Here is a 25195-nt window from a genome sequence, read left to right on the forward strand (position 1 = left end):
TTATTTTCAGCAAGCTTAATATGTGTAAATATTTGTATGAATATAACAAGATTCAACAACTGAACAAGTACCACAGACATGTGACTAACAGAAATGGAATAATGCATCCCTGAACGGGGGGGGAGGGGGGGTCCAAATCAAAGGTAACAGTCAGTATCTGGTGTCCACGCATTAAGTACTGCAGTGCATCTCCTCCTCATGGACTGCACCAGATTTGCCAGTTCTTGCTGTGAGATATTACCCCACTCTTCTACCAAGGCACCTGCCAGCTCCCGGACATTTCTGGGGGGGGAAGAGAATGGCCCTAGACCTCACCCTCTGATCCAACAGGTCCCAGACATGCTCAATGGGATTGAGATCCAGGCTCTTCGCTGGCCATGGCAGAACACTGACATTCCTGTCTTGCAGGAAATCATGCACAGAACGAGCAGTATGGCTGGTGGCATTGTCATGCTGGAGGGTCATGTCAGGATGAGCCTGCAGGAAGGGTACCAGGAGGGAGGATGTCATCCCTGTAACGCACAGCGTTGAGATTGCCTGCAATGATGACAAGCTCAGTCCGATGATGCTGTGACACACCGCCCCAGACCAAGACGGATCCTCCACCTCCAAATCGATCCCGCTCCAGAGTACAGGCCTCGGTGTAACACAACTCAGGTGTAACACAACTCAGTGAAGAGCACATTTTGCCAGTCCTGTCTGATCCAGCGACGGTGGGTTTGTGCCCAAAGGCGACGTTGTTGTCGGTGATGTCTGGTGAGGATCTGCCTTACAACAGGCCTACAAGCCCTCAGTCCAGCCTCTCTCAGCCTATTGCGGACAGTCTGAGCACTGATGGAAGGATTGTGCATTCCTGGTGTAACTCAGGCAGTTGTAGCTATCCTGTACCTGTTCCGCAGGTGTGGTGTTCAGCTGTACCGATCCTGTGCAGGTGTTTTTACACGTGGTCTGCCACTGCGAGGACAATCAGCTGTCCGTTCTGTCTTCCTGTAGCACTGTCTTAGGTGTCTCACAGTACAGACATGGCAATTTATTGCCCTGGCCACATCTGCAGTCCTCATGCCTCCTTGCAGCATGCCTAAGGCACATTCACACAGATGAGCAGGGACCCTAGGCATCTTTCTTTTGGTGTTTTTCAGAGTCAGTAGAAATGCCTCTAGTGTCTTAAGTTCTCGTAACTGTGACCTTAATTGCCTACCGCCTGTAAGCTGTTAGTGTGTTAACGACCGTTCCACAGGTGCATGTTCATGGTTCATTGAACAAGCATGGGAAACAGTGTTTAAACCCTTTACAATGGAGATCTGAAGTTATTTGGATTTTTACGAATTATCTGTCCTGAAAAGGGACGTATCTTTTTTTTCTGAGTTCACTTGTGGTTTGATAACAATTACCTTGTTTAGTAATGTTACCTGGCTAGTTAGATAGCCAAGGTACCATGTTATGCACATTTGGATGGCACAGGAGAGATGCTTCAAAGGTAGGATGCATATGCCTAATCAATGCAATTCTGAATCAGTTTAGTAGTATAAAGTAATCAGACCAAATATTTTACTAAATGTAACTTAAGACTATGTAGCTGCTTTGCTTCAAATAGTAAAGTAAAACGGTTTTAACTTCTTACAAAAATACTAAAGCAAGCCCCACAATATTACTTAACGTAGAGTTCCTATCTAGCTATTATTAAACACTATCTTCGAATGAGTCCAGGAAAGGCGCTAAAAATAAAATAAGTGTATTTTTATGAAGTAGCTCATAATAACAAAATGCTATTTGGAAAGAAAACATTAGCTGTATTTTTCAGACATTGTCTTCAGATGCACAGGCGCTTCCACTGCACCTATACTTATATTTCGAACTACTCAACAAGTTGACTTACCTCGTAGAGCCCTTCGAAGAAGCTGTTCTTGTCCTCTGCACTCCAGGACTCCCACTGTCTCCTGGGTCTCTTCTGGCAGCCCACTGGCTCCTCCTTGTCCCCGGGTCCTTGGCCTCGAGGGGCAGCCTTGCCTGAGGGCCCCGTAGAGCCTGACGTGGAGCCGGACTGACCAGCCGATACCTGGTGAAAAGGACCATTCTCTGAACCTGTGTGAGAGAGGGTGAGGAAAAGTATACTGAACAAAAATATAAACCGCAACAAATAAAATTTGATTTGTCACAAGCACCAAAAAAACTCAGCAAAAGATACATCCCTTTTTCACAACCTGGTCTTTCAAAGATAATTAGTAAAAATCCCGAAACTTAAGATCCCCATTGTAAAGGGTTTAAACACTGTTTCCCATGCTTGTTCAATGAACATGCACCTGTGGAACGGTCGTTAAGACTAACAGCTTACAGACGGTAGGCAATTAAGGTCACAGTTATGAAAACGTAGGACACTAGAGGCCTTTCTACTGACTCTGAAAAACAACCAAAAGAAAGATGCCCAGGGTCCCTGCGCATCTGTGTGAATATGCCTTAGGCATGCTGCAAGGAGGCATGAGGACTGCAGATGTGGCCAGGGCAATAAATTGCTATGTCCGTACTGTGAGACGCCTAAGACAGAGCTACAGGGAGACAGGACGGACAGCTGGTCGTCCTCGCAGTGGCAGACCACGTGTAACAACACCTCCGTTCAAATCAGCAAACCGCTCGCCCACATGACGCCTTACGTCTGCCCAGTACAGTTGAAACCGGGATTAATCCGTGAGGGGCACTTCTCCAGCATGCCAGTGACCATCGAAGGGAGCATTTGCCCACTGAAGTCGGTTACGACGCCGAATTGCAGTCAGGTCAAGACCCTGGTGAGGACGACGTGTACGCAAGATAAGCTTCCCTGAGATGGCTTGTGCAGAAAATATTCAGTTGTGCAAACCCACAGTTTCATCAGCTGTCCTGGTGGCATTTTATTATCCCCAGCACAAGATGCACCTGTATAATCAGCTTCTTTATAAACCACTCCTGTAAAGTGGATGGATTATCTTAGCAAAGGAGAAATGCTCAGTAACAGGGATGTAAACAACTTTGTGCACAACATTTGAGAAGATTTTTGTGCATATGGAACATGTGGGATTTTATTTCAGCTCATGTAACCAACATGTTGCTTTTATATTTTTGTTTAGTGTATGAGTGTTTTAGAGACAGTGAGTGATTGAATGTACATGCGAGAGTGAGTTGTGTGAGTGAAAGAAAGTAGGAGAATGAACAAGAGAAAAAGCAAGTTTCAACAACCTAAATATCATACCAAATGCTCACGTTGAGTAGAGGGGCAGAAGAAGCAGATGGCTGGGGGGGTTGTTTACTTTGCTTAAGTAACTTGTCCCTACTAGAGTTCGGCCGATTCTGATTTTTCAACGCCGATACCGATTGATCGGGCGATTTATTTACATATATATTTGTAATAATGACAATTACAACAATACTGAATTAACTTAACTTAATATAATACATAAATAAAAATCAATTTAGTCTCATAAATAATGAAACATTTTCAATTTAGTTTAAATTATGCAAAAACAGTGTTTGAGAAGACAGCAAAAGTGCAATATGTGCCATGTAAAAAAGCTAACGTTTAAGTTCCTTGCTCAGAACATATGAAAGCTGGTGGTTCCTTTTAGCATGAGTCTTCAATATTCCCAGTTAAGAAGTTTTAGGTTGTAGTTATTATAGGACTATTTCTCTCTACCATTTGTTTCATACACCTTTGACTATTGGATGTTCTTATCGGCACTATAGATATTGTCAACCTAATCTCGGGAGTTGATAGGCTTGAAGTCATAAACAGCGCTGTGCTTCAAGCATTGCGAAGAGCTGCTGGCAAACGCAGGAAAGTGCCGTTTCAATTAATGCTTACGAGCCTGCTGCTGCCTACCACTGCTCAGTCAGACTGCTCTATCAAATCATAGACTTAATTATAATATACACACACCGAAATACGAGCCATAGGGTCATTAATATGGTCAAATCCGAGAACTGTACTTTCAAAAACAAAACGTTTATTCTTTCTGTGAAATACGGAACTGTTCCGTATTTTATAGAATGGGTGGCAACCCTTTGTCTAAATATTGCTGTTATATTGCACAACCTTAAACTTTGTCATAATTATGTAAAATTCAGGCAAATTAATTAGTCTTTGTTTGGAAGAAATGGTCTTCACACAGTTCGCAACAAGCCAGGCAGCCCAAACTGCTGCGTATACCGACTCTGCTTGCACTGAACGCAAGACAAGTGACGAATTCCCTCTAACATGAATTTCTTTTAACTAAATATGCAGGTTAAAACAATATATACTTCTGTGTATTGATTTTAATAAAGACATTGATCTTTACGGTTAGGTACATTTGTGCAACGACAGTGCTTTTTTCGACAATGCGCTTTTGTTAAATCACCCGTTTTGGCAAAGTTGAAGTAGGCTGTGATTCGATGATAAATTAACAGGTGTAACAGATGTGAAACGGCTAGCTAGTTAGCGGTGGTGTGCACTAAATAGCGTTTCAATCGGTGACGTCACTTGCTCAGACCTTGAAGTAGTGGTTCCCCTTGCTCTGCTAGGGCCGTGGCTTTTGTGGAGCGATGGGTAATGATGCTTCGTGGGTGACTGTTGTTGATGTGTGCAGAGGGTCCTTGGTTCGCGCCCGGGTATGGGCGAGGGGACGGTCTAAAGTTATACTGTTACACAGGCACCCCATTGATTATTTGCAACGCAGGACAAGCTAGTTAAACTAGTAATATCATCAACCATGTGTAGTTAATTTTTTTTTTTTATATATATTAAAGTTAAATGCTAGCTAGCAACTTGCTGCACTTGCGTAACAGGTGGTCAGCCTGCCACGCAGTCTCCTCGTGGAGTGCAATGTAATCGGTCATAATCGGCGTCCAAAAATGCAGATTACCGACTGTAATGAAAACTTGAAAACCCCCATGCCGATTAAATCGGCCGACCTCTAGTCCCTACGCCTATAGCAACAGAGGAGAGAGAGACCAATACAGTGCCTTGCGAAAGTATTCGGCCCCCTTGAACTTTGCGACCTTTTGCCACATTTCAGGCTTCAAACATTAAGATATAAAACTGTATTTTTTTGTGAAGAATCAACAACAAGTGGGACACAATCATGAAGTGGAACGACATTTATTGGATATTTCAAACGTTTTTTAACAAATCAAAAACTGAAAAATTGGGCGTGCAAAATTATTCAGCCCCCTTAAGTTAATACTTTGTAGCACCACCTTTTGCTGCGATTACAGCTGTAAGTCGCTTGGGGTATGTCTCTATCAGTTTTGCACATCGAGAGTGAAATTTTTTCCCATTCCTCCTTGCAAAACAGCTCGAGCTCAGTGAGGTTGGATGGAGAGCATTTGTGAACAGCAGTTTTCAGTTCTTTCCACAGATTCGATTGGATTCAGGTCTGGACTTTGACTTGGCCATTCTAACACCTGGATATGTTTATTTTTGAACCATTCCATTGTAGATTTTGCTTTATGTTTTGGATCATTGTCTTGTTGGAAGACAAATCTCCGTCCCAGTCTCAGGTCTTTTGCAGACTCCATCAGGTTCTCTTCCAGAATGGTCCTGTATTTGGCTCCATCCATCTTCCCATCAATTTTAACCATCTTCCCTGTCCCTGCTGAAGAAAAGCAGGCCCAAACCATGATGCTGCCACCACCATGTTTGACAGTGGGGATGGTGTGTTGCTTTTACGCCAAACATAACGTTTTGCATTGTTGCCAAAAAGTTCAATTTTGGCTTCATCTGACCAGAGCACCTTCTTCCACATGTTTGGTGTGTCTCCCAGGTGGCTTGTGGCAAACTTTAAACAACACTTTTTATGGATATCTTTAAGAAATGGCTTTCTTCTTGCCACTCTTCCATAAAGGCCAGATTTGTGCAATATACGACTGATTGTTGTCCTATGGACAGAGTCTCCCACCTCAGCTGTAGATCTCTGCAGTTCATCCAGAGTGATCATGGGCCTCTTGGCTGCATCTCTGACCAGTCTTCTCCTTGTATGAGCTGAAAGTTTAGAGGGACGGCCAGGTCTTGGTAGATTTGCAGTGGTCTGATACTCCTTCCATTTCAATATTATTGCTTACACAGTGCTCCTTGGGATGTTTAGAGCTTGGGAAATCTTTTTGTATCCAAATCCGGCTTTAAACTTCTTCACAACAGTATCTCGGACCTGCCTGGTGTGTTCCTTGTTCTTCATGATGCTCTCTGCGCTTTTAACGGACCTCTGAGACTATCACAGTGCAGGTGCATTTATACGGAGACTTGATTACACACAGGTGGGTTGTATTTATCATCATTAGTCATTTAGTTCAACATTGGATCATTCAGAGATCCTCACTGAACTTCTGGAGAGAGTTTGCTGCACTGAAAGTAAAGGGGCTGAATAATTTTGCACGCCCAATTTTTCAGTTTTTGAATTGTTAAAAAAGTTTGAATTGATTCTTCACAAAAAAATAGTTTTATATCTTTATGTTTGAAGCCTGAAATGAGGCAAAAGGTTGCAAAGTTCAAGGGGGCCGAATACTTTCGCAAGGCACTGTAGCTTTAAAAATAAAAAATAACTGGTTAGAATGCCCGTTTTAGCACAAACAGTCAGACTGAGGCCAGCGTGTCACAACATCGTAAGGCCTGCAATTAGGAGTGGAGCGAAGTTCGAAAAACAACATGCGAGGCTGGCTTGGAGCAACACTGGCCGCCACCTCAATGTGCAAGTCAGGAGAGACAGACACACAACCCAATCCTCAACAACAGAGTGAGCACTGCTTCTAAAAAATATTATGTTGAGTCATAATTATTTTATGTTGAGTAGTATTCCAATACCGCAAAATGAGCATTCAAAATATTAATTAAAATGCTGACATCCCACGCCCGTCTCCCTCTCATAAGCAATAATATGGGAAGGCCTCACAACTTGAATGCAATTAAGTAGTTTCCAGGCTCCTGCCTCTAAACAATTAAAGTGTCCCTTTTGTATAGATAGTGCGTTTATGCTGCCCCTATCCTGCATTCAAAACACTGACCATCACCAATAGATGGACCTAGCTACTTTTGCCAACTACAAACGGGGAGTAGAGGGATGGGGTACTCCTATAACACATAAAACAGGTGACCCCGGGCACAAACACTTTCACAGCATACCTTTCGATTTCTCCCCGTTGTGACCATTGATAGTTGGGGCGATGGAATCCTTCCGGATTCGTTTGCTCGGGGGTCGAACGCTGGATCTCAGAAAATGATGCTGGTCGTGACTCGGTGCTGTCGAGGACCGGGGCTGTTGGCTCGAGCAAGGTCCAGACGGGTTCGATACGGAGGTGGTAATAACCGGTGCTGAACTGGTGCAGCCCGTAGTTGATAGAGTATGGATTTCCATTCCGTCTCTCTTTGTACTTCGCTCATCGCTCCCCTGATCTCCGCTCTCCTCGTCACAACCGTCAAGCTTTCTGCCCGAATTATTCGTGTCATCGACACAGTCTTTCAGCCCAACTGTCATCCTGGCAAAACACAATCAATACAAATGTTTGACATTTAAAAGACATCACAACGCAAATCAACTTTAAAAAGACGACGTTCGTTCTCTCAACATGGCCGCCGCTGCTGGTTTCAAATCCCCTCAGTCCAATCGACACACGAACATTGTCTGCATGTTTTCATTTACATTTTGAAAGCCAAAATATTACTATACCTTGTTCGTGTGTTTTTGTTAGTCATCTTAAACTTCTAACAGTTTACATGGGTTTATTTTTATCCGAAATTCAAATACGAGCGCCCCTGAGTTTAGCGCCCGCTGAAACGACAACGTAAAACCTTTCTATACAATCTACCTCTATTTACAGTGCTTCTTTATCAGACAAGGTTACCCATTTTCATGCTCTTCGACAGCAGACGATGTCTTCTTTCTTTTCACCATCGACCCGGCGGTTTTAGTATGCAACAGTATATAAAATTGGGCATATTCAAAGCATGAACAGGGTCTAGCCGCGACTATCTTCACCTCGCTCAAGCTGTGACTGAATTTAACTCTGCGCAGCTCAACTGTTCACTATCCGAGTACCACACTCTTACTCGCAATTTATTGCCGTAGACGAGCTGAAATATTTGACCAAACATTTAACTATATAACATGCTTCAAACGCTCAAAATAAATAATCTGAATAAACTAGCAGGTTTTAGTTTTTACTACAGCCACAAAAGAGCACAGAACGCTCGCAGTCTCAATTTTGCTTCACCCCCTCATCTCCAGAATCGTTGTTTAACATTGATGTTTGACGACATTATGTTAACTGCATTAAAAAAAAGTTGCTTCTGATATGAACTCAGCTTTAGAAAGCAACAGCGGATACCACAAGCACTCGAACCAATAGAATATTGAGTGTTCAACTACAACAATATATAATCCATATATACATAGAGCAGACACTGCATTTCACTTAAGTTGCAAGATACATATTACTTCTAACATGCACTGATACAGGTGTTTCATCTCTTTAGACGTCTTCAAATATTTTGAGGAGAGAAACATTACTACTGTAGCTACAACTTTAAACTACTGTCACGTCTCAAACATACACCCTAAATTCTTTGAAATTCATTCCCATGCAGGGAAACAAGACACATTACTGTGTCAGATGTATGTGTTCTCTAAATCATGATTGTCCAACCTAATGAGAACTCTTTTCAAACTCAAACAAATTGACAAAATATTATTTTTTACTGCAGAAATATGAGTAGCTAATTGAATAATCTATCGTTTGTTTAAATTATTGCTTTATTCTGTGGTTGCTATCCTCACCTCAGCTGATAGATCAGTAGACATAATCAGCTGTTATCTTTCCACTCGTAACCCGTGTCATTTCTATAGGTACATTTTAGGAGGAGCGGGATACACACTTCAAAAAGCAACTAACGTTACACTGGTGCTAGCTACTAGCTAACGTTACTAGCTAAATTAACTTTGGTGATGTGCGGCCAAAACCTAGTCAACTAATGATACTTGATAGCAAAGGAATAGTCTGAAGCACAAATTCACACGAAATTATGCACAGTGTTGCAGTGAGACAAAGATTAAACAATTCACAAAATTACCATGTCTTGACTTTTGTGTTCACGACTTCATGAGGAAACGTGCAAACTAAACCAACTCCGATTGACAGCCCTCTCTTGCACAAAGCACGCCCACTCCAACTCAAAAACAAATCTCCTGATTAGTCAGTTGAGGGAGAAAGATATATGATTGACATCCAAGAGCTCCAATTGTTGATGATAAAAGAGGATGCAAATGACCCAATTGGATATCTCAATCAACATACGTTATTGGGTGCGCGGGGAGTCATTTTACATTGGCCCTGCCAAAATCTGTGACGTCATCGGGCGAAAGCAAGGAGGAGTGCCCTCACAAATCGAACATTTTGACAACAATGCAACATGGTGCTTCGTCGAAATACAAAAAATCATAAAATAAACGTTTGAATGTTCTATCTCGTTTCCATTGGGAAGGCAGATTAATTGTTTTTATGAAAATCAATCACTTTCGCATTGGAAAACCTAGATCCGGGGTTGCCGTGGAGGTCGCCCAGGCAGAAAGCTCTAAATATGATATATAATTGAATAGTTTTAGGTGTTTTTTTCACTCTTTTTAAATCAACTTTTATTTTGTTAGCTAATTAAGTTTTGATTTTATATATATTGATCCACAGCAGTGCAAGACTGTCAAGTCAGTTATTTGACTAACTGAACTGAGAAGCTAGCTGTTTAGCTAGTTAGCTACTGTAGCTAGTTTGTGTTTTTATTTGAAACAACGAGATGGCAGAGGCCTGTAGACTGTTGAATAGGGCAGAGGATCACAAAAAAAATCCCACAATGGTTTATTTCAAGGGCTATTCCAGCTAACTAGTGAGCTACAAGCGCCCTAAACTAGTGGCTGTATGGCTTCACCCAGGTGTGTATTTCGGAGGATTACCAAGGAGTCTACGACTGGGGATGGCAAAGAGGTGTCCTGGTTTCTGATTTGTTTCCCCCCTGATAAACCCTTTATCTGGGCCTCAGTCAGAAGAGACGTGGACCTAGTGGGTGAGGATGGTGCGCATGGATAGTGGATTGGACACAGGATGTGACCTGGTGGACTTCCACCTGCCTCTGCTGTGGATGACCATGGAAGATCGTCCAGACATAAATGTCAATGGGCTCACTGAAATGTTTTGTTTTGTTGTTTTAAAGAGCTACTTTGAGACGTGTGTTTAATTGTCATTTTTGTTTTGAGCCGACTCGCCGTCCAGAGCCCGGAACTTGTTGGCTCAAGCCCTGGAGGCAGCCCGGATCCAAATCGAATGCAATCCACTTTTAGCCAGTACCAAAAACACGCCGACACGGGCGCCCGGATGAGATTAATCGAACCCCATTCATCTGCAAAGTTGGGTATAGCAATGGGACATATAATTCTAATTTAGTTTAGATCGATTTCTATGGTATGTTCCCCGCCTAGAACCAACATCACACGCGCCACCAATGTACTCAATTCAAAACAAGGGGCGTTATTGGCATGGGAAACGCAGGTTTACCTTAGCAAATGAAAGAGATAAAACAAAAGTGAAATAAACAAAAGATGAACAGTAAACCTTACACTCGCAAAAGTTCCCACTATTTTAACTTTACTACCATGAAATACTGCTACATTACCTGGAACCGTTTCAAGTTAAAATGTTAGTTCATTTTCCAGTTATGGAAATACCGCCCAAAGTCCGGGCGAGTAAACCGCCTGCACCTAATATGACAGACAGGCGGAAAGCCAAATCACAATGGAAAGAGGGCGTTATCTTTAGTAATTTAACCAATGAAATTAGTCACACCTTTCGACTGATAATGCTTTTGACCATTGAGGCTCTTCCCATTGCTGGCTCGTCCTATCGAGTGGGCGGGGCTTTTCCCGGTTTCGGAAGGGCAACACGCAACCAAGCAACAAAACTTTTTAAAAGATTGAGCTAGCTACGACATTAATTTCCTCTCTCACGAAGACAGTCTTCACAATGACTTCGACGAACATGTTTTCAGGACTCGATAATGGCGCAAAGCCAAGTTCAAGGTAACACGAAATTGCATCCACAGGTTTTATTTGCAGCAGGCAAAATTCAAGCAACTAGCTGGCTATGTTCCTGAAAGCTACCCCTTATGCTCATTGGCCTGTAGTTAGCAGTTAGCTAGCTAGATGGCACTTTGGTGATACTAACGTTAACTAGTTATAAGACAATTTAGTGGTAAAATGTTTATTCCGTTTTGTCAGTAGTAAACTTTTCATTTGGTAACAGCTTCTATGGGCTTTGGGGTTTTTCTGGGGGGGTGCGCTGCGGAAATGGAAGCTCGTGGAATTCTTTTTTTTTTTTTTTTTTTTACGGTGTAGCCAGCGATATGACGCTCATTGCATTTTCCAAACAGACACAGTCACCCACACCCCGTTTACAACAACCTATTTCTTAAAAGTAAGGGTAATTGGGCATATTTCATTTTTTTTGCGCGGTCAACTATGGTTGTCTAACCCCCCCTGCGAACATCCCAAGAACAGCCAGCTAACGTTAACTGGCTAAATATGTGTTCTGTGTTGAGTTGTGATCAGCTAACGTTACACAACTAAATGTGACTTTTAAACAGTTTATTTAGGTCAGTAGGCCTGTGTAGCCTGCAGTCATACTGTAGAACATTTAACAGCTAATGTGGCCACAGCCGCCATTTGTGGCCTGTCTATATATAAGAAGTTGTACATGCTGCATATTCTATTCCTAGATTTGGCTATATACACGTTTTCATTATGGAACATTCTCTAATCATATTATCCCAGGCACTGCCTGCCTTTGTGTATGATGAATGCTGACAGCAGAGTTTGGCCTACAGGCTATATACTCTACATCAGTGGTTCCCAACCAGGAGCCACAGTGTGTGTTGCCTATCCACAGGGGGTACTTGAGAAGACTCATGAGACCATAGGCTTGCTGGTAAAGCACATGGGGGGGGGTACTCCAGGAATACTCCAGGCAGAACAAAATGAATTTGGTGGTACAGTAACCAAAAAAGGTTGGGAACCACTACGTGAACCAACATGATTCTGATGTTTCCTTTTCAGAGTCCTGCGTCCCCCCGGAGGTGTCTCCAGCGACCTGTTCGGTGGCTATGAGGGAGAAGCAGCTGCTTCGAGGCGGCCCCACAAGATGGCCTCCAACCTTTTCGCCCCACCAGAGCCCCAGGGTGTCATCAGGCGAACCAACCCCCCAGGTAAGAGCGAGAAGGACCTTGACTGGGCATACAAATTCCCTTTTCACACTACTGGGCTGAATTGATCAAAGCTTTTTTGCTCTGGCCTGGTTATGCATCCAAACATTGGGTGGCAGTCTGTGTTCTTTTAGTCCTTAATACAGAATAAAGGCTACGCATCCACCATAGATACTGGAACCATGAAAGGATGTTGGAACTATGATAGAAAGGACTGTGAAAGGAAAATATCAGAGCCAGGAAAGTTCAGGTCGGTGTGGAAAGGGAATATGCTTCCTATGTCTTCCTACAAGGTGACTGGGCAGTCAGACAGGCAATGGCTGCCCTCCCTGGTTCTGGAGCTGTCCGAGCCTTTTCAGGTCTATGTGGTGTGAAAACTGCCACTAAGGTGCTACGTTAGCATTTAAGGTTAAAAAATGAGCCATTGATAAGTGTTGACTTACTCACCATTTCTTCCCCAAATCATGTTTGGATTGTGTTGACATGCTGCAGTGCGTGTGTTTGATAAGGGCAACAGGTCACTTATTTTATCTGGTGACTAAAGTGTCACAAGACTCAACCAGCCAAATCAAATTTATTTTGTCACATACACATGTTTAGCAGATGTTATTGCTGGTGTAGCGAAATGCTTGTTTCTAGCTCCAACAGTGCAGTAATATCTAACAATTCACAACAAAACACAATACACACAACCTAAAAGTAAAATAATGGAATTAAGGAATATATAAATATTAGGACGCGCAATGTCAGTGGCATTGACTAAAATACATTAGAATAGAGTATGAGATGAGTAAAGCAAATTGATGTAAACATTATTAAAGTGACTAGTGATTTCAAGTCTTTGTAGATAGGGCAGTAACCTCTAATGCTTTTTAACAGTCTGGTGGCCTTGAGATGGAAGCTGTTTTATCAGTCTCTCGGTCCCAGCGTTGCACCTAGACTGACCTCGCCTTCTGGATGATAGCGGGGTGAACATGTAGTGGCTCGGCTGGTTGTTATCCTTGGTGATCTTTTTGCCCTTCCTGTGACATCGGGTCCTGTAGGTGTCCTGGAGGGTGGGTAGTTTTCCCCCGGTAATGCGTCGGGCAGAACGCACCACCCTCTGGAGAGCCTTGCGGTTGTGGGCGTTGCAGTTGCTGTACCAGGCGGTGATACAGCCCGACAGGATGCTCTCAATTGTGCATCTGTAAAAGTTTGTTAGGGTTTTGGGTGACAAGACACATTTCTTCAGCCTCCTGAGGTTGAAGTGGTGCTATTGTGCCTTTTTCACCACACTCTGTCTGGGTGGAACATTTCAGATTGTCAGTGATGTGTATGCAGAGGAACTTGAAGCTTCTATTCTAGCCTAGTAACAATCAGTAGTAGGCCGTTGTCGTTCCATGCAGTGAAATAACTGAGTGCTCAAGAGCCACAGCCCAGCCTCTTCATTGTTGAGTCCAGTGTGGGATTACACCCTGGCCAGGCTTTCCGTTAGCCGGTAAATGCTGTCTTTTGGCAAAAAGAAATAAGTGACAAGCCGATAAATTAATTGGTTGCCGGTCAAATTGTCCGGAATTTTTTGTAAATCCATTGGAAACCATGCTGATAATCCCTGTTTCCAGTGTTACCACCGAGAGGGGATTCTTTCTCCAAAACAGAGTATAGACGAATTCAAGATCACACCTTCTTGAGGACAAAGTAACGAGGCTGATGCACATCGCAAGCTCCTCCAAGGAGTTGAACAATTTAACTTCCCACAGCAACGGCTAACTTTGAGCAGGCCAAGGTCTGCCGAAACACTAGTAAATTAGATGCAAATTGTGTTTTTTAGGCCCAGCCCTATCACTCCTGCTGCCACCATAGGCAAGATATACTGCCCCTGTGTCGCATAGTGTAAAGATTTGAAATTGATTGACTAGACTAATGATGTGTATCATGCGCAATTGGTGCAATTCAATTTAGCAGCACTTGGAAATCAAACTTCATTTCCAACTATTCACATCAGTTGCAATCACTAGGCAGTCAATTGCCTATAGTGGAAACAGACTTAACCACGTACAGTGCTTTCGGGAAGTATTCAGACCCCTAGACTTTTTCCACATTTTGTTACGTTACATCCTTATTCTAAAATTGGGTAAATTGTATTTTTCCCCCTCATCATTCTACACACAATACCCCATAATGACAAAGGCAAAAAAAACTGTGCTTGAGAAATGTTTGTTAAAAATAAGAAAGCTGAAATACCACATTTACATAAGTATTCAGAACCTTTACTCAGTACTTTGTTAAAGTGACTCTGGCAGTGATTACAGCAACGAGTCTTCTTCGGGTATGACGCAGACCTGTATTTGGGGGGGTTTCTCCCATTCTCTGCCGATCCTCTCAAGCTCTGTTAGGTTGGATGGGGAGCGTTGCTGCACCCTGTTTTCAGCTCTCGCCAGAGATGTTCGATCAGGTTCAAGTCCAGGCTCTGGCTATCAAGGATATTTAGAAACCTGTCCCGAAGCCACTCCTGCGTTGCCCTGGCTATGTGCTTAGGGTTGTTGTTCTGTTGGAATGTGAAACTTGACACCAGTCTGAGGTCCTGAGCGATCTGGAGCAGGTTTTCATCAAGGATCTCTGTACTTTGCTCAGTTCACCTTTGCCTCGATCCTGACTAGTCTCAGTCACTGCTGCTGAAAAACTTCCCCACAGCATGATGCTGCCACCACCATGCTTCACAGTAGGGATGGTTCCACCTTTCTTCCAGACGTGACGCTTGGCATTCAGGCCAAAGAGTTCAATCTTGGATTCAACAGACCAGAGAATCTTGTTTCTCATGGTCTGAGATCTTTAGGTGCCTTCTGTCAAAATCCAAGTGGGTTGTTGTGTTTTTTATTTTTTACTGAGGAGTGGCTTCTGTTTGGCCACTCTACCATAAAGGCCTGATCAGGTTCTTGGTCACCTCCCTGACCAAGGCCCTTCTCCCCTGATTGCTCAGTTTGGCTGGGCTGCCAGCTCTAGAAAGAGTCTTGGGTGTTCAAAATGTATTCAATTTAAGAATGGAGGACACTGTGTTCCTGGGGACCTTCAATGCTGCAGACAATTTTTGTACCCTTCCCCGGATCTGTGCCTCGACACAATCCCGTCAATCCCGTCCTTCGACCTCATGGCTTGGTTTTTGCTCTGACATGCACGGTCAACTGTGGGGCTTTATATAGACAGGTGTGTCCCTTTCCAAATTATGTTCAATCAATTGAATTTACTAAAGGTAGAAACATCTCAAAGATGATCAATGGAAACAGGATGCACCTGAGCTCAATTTTGAGTCTCATACCAAATGGTCTGAATTAGGACTCGGCGACATGGCCAAAATATCATGGTATTTTTCGATTTTTTTTAACGGTATTTCATGTTTTTGATTGAGTTCTAAATTTGCTTTATGTGTAGTGCGTGACCATAGGGTGGCGTATGTACAGTGGGGCAAAAAAGTATTTAGTCAGCCACCAATTGTGCAAGTTCTCCTACTTAAAAAGATGAGAGGCCTGTAATTTTCATCATAGGTACACTTCAACTATGACAGACAAAACGAGAAAAAAAATCCAGAAAATCACATTGTAGGATTTTTAATGAATTTATTTGCAAATTATGGTGGAAAATAAGTATTTGGTCAATAACAAAAGTTTCTCAATACTTTGTTATATACCCTTTGTTGGCAATGACAGAGGTCAAACATTTTCTGTAAGTCTTCAAGGTTTTCACACACTGTTAATGGTATTTTAGCCCATTCCTCCATGCAGATCTCCTCTAGAGCAGTGACGTTTTTGGGCAGTTGCTGGGCAACACGGACTTTCAACTCCCTCCAAAGATTTTCTATGGGGTTGAGATCTAGAGACTGGCTAGGCCACTCCAGGACCTTGAAATGCTTCTTACGAAGCCACTACTTCGTTGCCCGGGCGGTGTGTTTGAGATCATTGTCATGCTGAAAGACCCAGCCATGTTTCATCTTCAATGCCCTTGCTGATGGTAGGCTTTGTTACTTTGGTCCCAGCTCTTTGCAGGTTATTCATTAGGTCCCCCCGTGTGTTTCTGGGATTTTTGCTCACTGTTCTTGGGGTCATTTTGACCCCACGGGGTGAGATCTTGCATGGAGCCCCAGATCGAGGGATATTATCAGTGGTCTTGTATGTCTTCCATTTCCTAATCTCTCACAGTTGATTTCTTCAAACCAAGCTGCTTACTTATTGCAGATTCAGTCTTCCCAGCCTGGTGCAGGTCTACAATTTTGTTTCTGGTGTCCTTTGACAGCTCATTGGTCTTGGCCATAGTGGAGTTTGGAGTGTGACTGTTTTGAGGTTGTGGACAGGTGTCTTTTATACTGATAACAAGTTCAAACAGGTGCCATTAATACAGGTAACAAGTGGAGGACAGAGGAGCCTCTTAAAGAAGAAGAAGAAGTTGTTACAGGTCTGTGAGAGCCAGAAATCTTGCTTGTTTGTAGGTGACCAAATACTTATTTTCCACCATAATTTGCAAATAAATTCATTAAAAATCCTACAATGTGATTTTCTGGATTTTTTTTCCAAATTTTGTCTGTCATAGTTGAAGTGTACCTATGATGAAAATTACAGGACTCATCTTTTTAAGTGGGAGAACTTGCACAATTGGTGGCTGACTAAATACTTTTACCCCACTGTATATACACCACACACACAGAGAGACATTTCAATCGGTCTTTCTCCGTTCAGATTGTTTTACTGTTCAACTTCAACCCAAAATAATTTCCTGCACTCATTTGAGATCATTTCCACACTGCCATGATATGGGCAAGAATAATTGGCCTTAGGTTAAAAATAATGTTTATTTAGATTTATTTAGATTAAAGCACTTGGGTGAACTTTTGGAATTGTGGAAATTGAATGTTTGTTATAATTTTATAGTTAGAATATAAATAATAGTGAGCACTTTAAATACATTTGACATGACAATGAACGAAAATGCCATGGACGAGTTGTGACAGGGTAGGAACCAAAGTGATGTTCAGTGTTTTTATATGGGATCTTATCATCTTTGGATACATTAAGTCTTTATTCATATAGCCAACATATTCATGCTTTGCCTATTCCTCTTTGATTTAGGAGATAATGTTGCACAAACATGCCGATTTAAGCCTCCACCAGTACTAACTAGTATCAGGTTGTTTTAGCTAGCTACGTTTGCTCCGACTCAGTATTTTTAGTTAGCTAGCAGGCTAATTTTGTAATTATAGAACTCTTGTGGATTTATATTAAGATCAAAGTGGAAACAACATCGTTGTCATCAACATTTTTGCATGTGTTGCATTGACCATGCAGATTGAACGAAAGTGTCATGGTCAAGCAACAACAAATGTGCTCCTTGTGTGACAGGAGGTGGGACTAGGTCTGTGTTGAATGCGTCATGGAGAGAGGGATAGCGGCGACTAATGACTCAAGTAGAGTAAACTATAAAAATGGACGTTACACACGGCATATCACATTTAACAAACCAAACATTCAAATACCGTTTTAGAAGGTAAAGTAAAAACCCAAATCGGTCCGTGCATATATACCTGTGCATAAATACCTGTGTGTGTGTGTATATAGTAAAATACAGTATACTGCCCAGCCCTAGTCTGAATACTTATGTAAATAAGGTATTTCTGTTTTTTATTTTATAAATACATTTGCATAAACTTCTTTAAAAAACGTTGCTTTGTCCTTATGGGGGAATTGGGGGGGGGGGGGGGGGGGTTGATTAAATTTTTGAATAAGACTAACATAACAAAATGTGGGAGAGGGCAGCTGGTCTGAATTCCTTCCGAACGCACTGTATATCACACAAGTCACGAACCCACCCCCCCCCCACCCCAAATTACAATAAACACAAAATTTATTAACATCTTCCAGTAGAACTGTGAAGAGTGCGATATCATTGGAGCTTTGGAAAAAAAGTGCTTTCATAAATGCTTGGCGCGGGCCTTGTTTCACAGGAGCATTGTAAATATACAGCCATGTTCGTGTACAGCGATGTTTTGTTATTTATTAGGCATGAACATTTTAAATTAGGCGTAAAGGAAATTCAAATAAGAGGCCCGAATTGTATTTGAAAACAGAGGTTTTGTTATTTTTAAAGTGTTCTTACAAGTAGCCTATAGGACAGGCAATTTGCAAATTACACTGATCAAAAATATAAACGCAACATGTAAGCCCTGCCTTATCTCAGCTCACTGGTCACCATAGCATCGCCCACTTGTAGCACACTCTCCAGCAGGTATATATCACTGGTCATCCCCAAAGCCAACACCTCCTTTGTCCGCCTTTCCTTACAGTTCTCTGCTGCCAATGACTGGAACGAATTGCAAAAATCACTGAAGCTGGAGACTCCTATCGACCTCTAACTTTAAGCATCAGCTGTCAGAGCAGCTTACTGATCACTGTACCTGTACACAGACCATCTGTAAATAGCCCACCCAATTACCTCATCCCCATATTGATACCTGCCTAATCTTACTACATTTCCACACACTGTATACATTGATTTTTTTCTGTTGTGTTTTTATCCCATGTGTAACTCTGCTGTAGTTGTCGCACTGCTTTGCTTTATCTTGGGCAGGTCGCAGTTGTAAATGTGAACTTGTTCTCAACTGGCCTACCTGGTTAAATAAAGGTGAAATAAAACCGGTGTACTCTGTACTGGGGACAATGTAAGGCTGCTCTAAAATGTGCAGTTTTGTCACAACACTGTCACAGATGTTTTGATGTAGCGTGCAATTGGCATGCTGACCGCAGGAATGACCACCAGAGCTGTTGCCAGAGAATTTAATCATTTTCCTACCATAAGCCGACTCCAATGTCGTTTTAAAGAATTTGGCAGTGCGTCCAACCGGCCTCTCAACCGCATCCGGCTTCCTCGCCTGCAGGATCGTCTGGCACCAGCCCCTGGACAGCTGATGAAACTGTGGGTTTGCACAAATGCAGCATTTCTGCACTAACGGAAACCATCTCAGGGAAGCTCATCTGTGTGCTCGTGGTCCTCACCAGGGTCTTGACCTGGTATGCAGTTTGGTGTTGTAACTTATTTCAGTGGGCAAATGCTAACCTTTGATAGCCACTGGCATGCTGGAGAAGTGTGCTCTTCACTGAATAATCCCGGTTTCAACTGTATCAGGCAGATGGCAGACCGCATTTTTATGGAGTCGTGTGCGCTGCTGATGTAAACTTTGAGGGGAGTTCCCCATGGTGGCGGTGGGGTTATGGTATGGTTAGGTGTAAGCTACTGACAAACACAATTGCATTTTATCAATGGCAATTTGAATGCGCAGAGATTCTGTAACGAGATCTTGATGCCCATTGTTGTGACATTTATCCGCTGACATCACCTCATGTTTCAGCATCAAGGATCTGTTCACAATTCTTGGAAGCTGAAAATGTCCCAGTTCTTCCTTGGCCTACATACTCACCCAACATGGGACAACATTCCACAGGCCACAATCAACAGCCTGATGAATTCTATGTGAAGATGTCACGCTGCATGAGGCAAATGGTGGTAACACCAGATACTGACTAGTTTTGTCCCGTGGAATAAATATTGTAGATCTTAATGTTTTTCCTCAGAATCCTGGACTATTGGACCCCCATTTCTCCTAAAGAGCTACATTTTTATGGAATGGTCTGCCTATCCATGTGAGACACGCAGATTCGGTCTCTACCTTTAAGTCCTTATTGAAGACTCATCTCTTCAGTAGGTAGTGTAGTCTGGCCCAGTGGTGTGAAGATGAACGGAAAGGCACTGGAGCGACGAACCACCCTCTGCCTGGCCGGTTCCCCTCTCTCCACTGGCATTCTCTGCCTCTAACCCTATTATGCGGGCTGAGTCACTGGTTTACTGGTGCTCTTCCATTCTGTCCCTAGGAGGGGTGCGTCACTTGAGTGGTTTGAGTCTCTGACGTGATCTTCCTGTCCAGGTTGGCTTCCCCCTCGGGTTCGTGCCGTGGGGGAGGACTTTGTGGGCTATACTCGGCCTCGTCTCAGGGTAGTATGTTGGTGGTTGAAGATATCCCTCTAGTGGTGTGGGTGCTGTGCTTTGGCAAAGTGGGTGGGGTCATATCCTGCCTGGTTGGCCCTGTCCAGGGGTATAGTCGTACGGAGCCACGGTGTCTCCCGACCCCTCCTGTCTCAGCCTCCAGTAATTATGGCACAGCCAGAAACTGGACTGGCCTCCCCTCAGAGCCTGATTCCTTTCCAGGTTTCTTCCTAGGTTCCTGCCTTTCTTGGGAGGTATTCCTAGCCATTGTGCTTCTACATCTGCATTGCTTGCTGTTTCGGGTTTTAGGCTGTGTTTCTGTATAGCACTTTGTGACATCAGCTGATGTAAAAATGGCTTTTATAAATAAATGTGATTGGTATTTTTTATCCATTCCCCTACCTTTAAAAAAAAATGGCTGAATCTGTGACCAACCGATATCCGTATTCCCAGTCTTGTGAAATCCATAGATTGGGCCTCCACCTCCAAATCGATCCCGCTCCAGAGTACAGGCCTCGGTGTAACGCTCATTCCTTCGACGATTAAAGCGAATCCGACCATCACCCCCGGTGAGACTTAATCGCAACTCGTCAGTGAAGAGCACTTTTTGCCAGTCCTGTCTGGTCCAGCGACAGTGGCTTTATGCCCATAGGCAATGTTGTTGCCGGTGATGTCTGGTGAAGACCTGCCTTACAACAGGCCTACAAGCCCTCAGTCCAGCCTCTCTCAGCCTATTGCGGACAGTCTGAGCACTGATGGAGGGATTGTGCGTTCCTGGTGTAACTCGGGCAGTTGTTGCCATACTGTACCTGTCCCGCAGGTGTGATGTTCAGGTGTACCTATCCTGTGCAGGTGTTACACGTGGTCTGCCACTGCGAGGACGATCAGCTGTCCGTCCTGTCTCCCTGTAGCGCGGTCTTAGGCGTCTCACAGTACGGACATGGCAATTTATTGCCCTGGCCACATCTGCAGTCCTCATGCCTCCTTGCAACATGCCTAAGGCACGTTCACGAACATGAGCAGGGACCCTAGGCATCTTTCTTTTGGTGTTTTTCAGAGTCAGTAGAAATGCCTCTAGTGTCTTAAGTTCTCATAACTGTGACCTTAATTGCCTACCGTAAGCTGTTAGTGTGTTAACCACCGTTCCACAGGTGCACGTTCAGTAATGGTTTATGGTTCATTGAACAAGCATGGGAAACAGTGTTTAAACCCTTTACAAGTAATATCTGTGAAGTTTATTTTATTTTTTACTAGTTTTTTTATTTTTATCTTTGAAAGACAGGGTCCTGAAAAAGGGCCTTTCTTGTTTTGCTGAGTTAATGAACTATAACTCAGTCAAAGCTTTAAACTTGTTGTGTTTTATATTTGTGTTCGATGTATATTATACTGATATTATATTTTGAAGTTTTATTACTATGGAAGTGACTTTTTCTTCTAGGCTAAATGTTTTCTTTTTTCAACTGTTCCATTTATGATTTATAGCAGGGATGAAGACGCAACGGGCACAGGTTTTACTAAAAAGCAAAACATTGATGTTGGTATAAGAATGTCATAATTTTTTTTATTACGAATGTACAGGCTAATTTCTATTGTTAAGATTAATTACAATAATCTAAATGGGATTATGAGTACCGTAGGTGGACGCCCTAATGCGGTACACACACGATGCGTATGGATGTCCGGTAAATTAAAACCTCTGCAGCCAAATTTTCCTAATGGTGACCGAGATTTTCATTAGTTAAATGATGTTTGGGCCACATGTAATCTAGTGACATCACATGACTGGATCAATATGTCTATATTGAGGCCAAGGGTCAGAGATGGTTAAATTAAAATATGTTATCATGAGTTTCTATTGTCTCTCTGCACATCGAGCTGGTTTGTCTTCCAGTTTTCAGCCCTTCTGCCTCTTGTAGAATGTTCTAGAAGGAATTATGATGGCACACGCCCAGATATTGAAATGTTATCTAACTGTGAAATGTAATGCCTCATGTCAGTCCAGGCTGTGCAACAAGCTCTTCACCATAACTATAGAATAATGAGGGTAGGACTGGGCTTTGTGTGTGGAGGTTTGTGACCTGGTTCAATTTGGTTGGAGTGGGTACAGTCGTCATGTTGCCAGTCAGATAAGAAGTTTGAGAAGTGAAAATTCTATAGAAATGTTAATCACAAAAAAAGTAGTTGGGGTGTGGAGATTTGACTTGTCTGTCTTTTCCTCAATGCCTTCAATAATGTTCACCTTTAATGCCTTGTGTAAATTAGTTTGTTCTTTCTGTATTCTATTCTAAGGCGTTGACAGCGCCATTTTACCAGGTCAAATTCCTGGTGCATGTAAAAAAACAAACATTTGATTTGCTGTCCTTCTTCAATGTAGGGGGTAAAAGCAGTGGGATATTTGGTTCTCCAGATGCCCCAGCCGAGCAACGGAGACCCGTACCCCCAGGCGGTAACACCAGCAACATCATCTGGGGGCTAGAGAGCGCCCCACCCTCTGACAAAGCCCATTCCAACAAGCCAAAGGTAATCCAGACCATCCTTGTCCCCCAGTCTCTCCCATTCCAGATCACTAATGGTTATGGTTTTCTAATTTGCATGATATAGGCTATATTAACATGTTCTCCCTATTATTCCTAGGACAACATTTCTGTGGGTGAAAGTCCCATGCCCATACCTGAGCCCCCAGGTGAGTTTGACACGGATAATGGATTCTGGCTACCACCTTACAGCCCGCTGTCTGCCAGGCAGTTACTAGAAATGACTTGTTGACCAAGATAATAATAATGACTTAATAATTGCATAATTATTCATTACTAATCGGTTTCGACACCAAGTCTTATGTACCATTTGGTACCAGGTAAATCTAACTCGGTTTCTCATCTTTTTCTCTCGTATCCCTCTCTCCCTTTCGATCTCAGCTCCTCTTCCGAAGGAGAGCCCGGCCAAGGAGGTGAAGGAAGAGAACGTTGCCTCCCCTCCCCCCACTCCCACCAAAGCAGCGGTGGAGACTGCGCCTTCTCCCTCAGCCAAGAAGCCAGAGGCCTGCCTTAGTGAGCTCTCACTGAAGGACCACGAGCCCCACCTCGGCCCCCGCCCCCGCTCCCATAACAAGGTCCTTAACCCCCCAGGAGGGAAGTCTAGTGTGGTGTTCTACTGAGCCAGCTCCTCCATCCCATTTCTATTCAATTATGCATCCCAAATGGCACCTTATTCCCAATATAAGTAAGTAACCCTTGTCCGAGCCAGAACGGCACGTAGGGCAGGAGCCCATCTCTTGTTTCTGTAGCGTGAGGCTGCTTGATGTACAAGTACACCCCCTGGACAGGACAAGTTTATGGTCCCTGGATAAAATTAGTGGACTGTATAGGAAACAGGGAGCCATTTGGGATCCAAACCATGCACACCACTATTCTCTGTTCTGTTCATTTTCCCTTTTCACTCTGTCCTTCCATGTCTTGCACTTTCTAACCTAACCCATTCTTGACCTAACCTCCCCCTGTTCTTTTTAGATTATGTTGCTATCAAGCAGGAAGAAAATAATCTATCATTTTTACAGGCTAAATTCCTGTCCAATCATTCAAAATTCCCGATTCATTGCAAAGGTTCTATTTCTTGCTGTAAATGTTATTTTTTGTATTACATGGTTTTAAATGTTATTGTGTTGATTACAAAGGTTAATTTAGTCAATCACTGGCATCTATTTGTAATTCCGAGTATGACTCAGCAGTGTATCTTTGTCGGCATTGAGATCTGTTTGTTGCCCATGCAAACGGTTGTCATAGTAAGCCCTTAAGTGATCAAAATCCCTCTTTACTCTGTTTGTTAACAGTAACAGGTATCCCTATCATGCTCATTCTGTTTTCCATTTCATCACACTCCTTTTCTCTCCACTAATAATCAAACCTATCTTGAGTTTCTCTCTCTGCAGCCAGAAACAAACTCCTGTTCAGGGAAAAAAAAGCAAAAAATCGACTAACTAATGAATGCAAAGCAAAGAGCTATGGGCAGTACCCATGATGCACTGCCCACCCCCCAAAGTTCTTGTTCTGTGGAAGAAATTCCAATATGATTTTATATCTCCCATGCAAATGGCTGAATGTGTTGTGGTTGTTCCCTGCTCTGTTACCATTGCTTGCTGTTATCAGAGGTTTGTATCCACTCGGGGAGGCCTCTGTTTTAAATTAAAACGTCTGCTGTACACAATTGAACTCTGGAATAGTAAATGACTGGTCAAAATACGGATGGGGACTTGGGAGACCCTAAGGAACCCCTAGCCACCCATACACCGCGTTCCAGGCTGCCTGTCGTGCACCAATTCTTACAACGCCTGGCGAAGCGTTTTAGCATGTCAGTAACCAGTATGGCTAGTTTCTCATCACCGTATAAACCTTTTAAGACTTTGGTGTAAATCTGAGGTCAGCATATATTAAAGGTGCGTGATGACTTAGTGCAAATAAACATTTATGTTGCCATTAAATTAACCAAAACTGGCCGGTTTGTAGGCAGTCTGGAACGCACCCCGGTTCAAGGTTTCCTGGTGCCATCTTAACCCCTGAGTGTTGGAGTACAGGCAGGCAAAGTTCACAGCAGAGGAAAAGCAAAAATAACCTGTGTTGCAATAAAACTTATTTTCAGACTATCATATTTTGTCTATTTTGCTGTTTTCAGAGCTTAGGTATTGGTGGTGTCAATATATTGATTAAATAATGGAATCTTTGCAATTTCAGCCTAAGGGTTGTATTTATTCGTGCACACTGTAGCAAAGGTTTTGCAGCGAAAAACAAGTTATTTTTAGTTCAGGTAGTCAGTTCCTTCATTTTGGCCCATTTTTTTTTTCATTTTAGTGTTTAGTGAATACAAACCAGATGAATACATTGGGAGGGTTCATCCTCTGTTAGCTTTTTGAAATGGCACACCCCTTATATTGTAGGTGTTGTCAATATTCTGCATGCAAGAAATGTC

General features: G+C 42.9%; 2 protein-coding genes across 4 annotated transcripts in view; one reads left to right on the forward strand and one right to left on the reverse strand.

The window, feature by feature from the left end:
• Positions 1-9153, reverse strand: part of LOC110521921 (protein cramped-like) — a 51808-nt gene extending 42655 nt beyond the window's left edge. For 2 of the 3 annotated variants that reach the window (XM_036968605.1, XM_021599889.2), the window contains exons 1-3: positions 7840-8172; positions 7121-7473; positions 1877-2082 (exon numbers count right to left, since the gene is read on the reverse strand). In XM_036968605.1, coding sequence (XP_036824500.1) covers positions 1877-2082; positions 7121-7473; positions 7840-7889 — 609 coding nt within the window. In that variant the 5' untranslated portion in view covers positions 7890-8172. Of the gene's footprint in view, positions 1-1876; positions 2083-7120; positions 7474-7839; positions 8173-9064 lie in introns of those variants that run through there. The other variant, XM_021599891.2, reaches the window with a different exon arrangement.
• Positions 9154-10858: 1705 nt separating this feature from the next.
• LOC110521922 (jupiter microtubule associated homolog 2) lies at positions 10859-24875 on the forward strand. The gene is made up of 5 exons (XM_021599892.2): positions 10859-11057; positions 12090-12238; positions 22611-22756; positions 22871-22919; positions 23152-24875. Exons 1-5 carry the CDS (start codon positions 11002-11004, stop codon positions 23388-23390), a joined length of 639 nt encoding a protein of 212 aa, XP_021455567.1. The 5' UTR covers positions 10859-11001; the 3' UTR covers positions 23391-24875.
• The last annotated feature ends 320 nt before the right edge of the window (positions 24876-25195 follow it).

This window comes from Oncorhynchus mykiss, chromosome 30 (assembly GCF_013265735.2).
Source record: "Oncorhynchus mykiss isolate Arlee chromosome 30, USDA_OmykA_1.1, whole genome shotgun sequence".
NCBI lineage: Eukaryota > Metazoa > Chordata > Actinopteri > Salmoniformes > Salmonidae > Oncorhynchus > Oncorhynchus mykiss.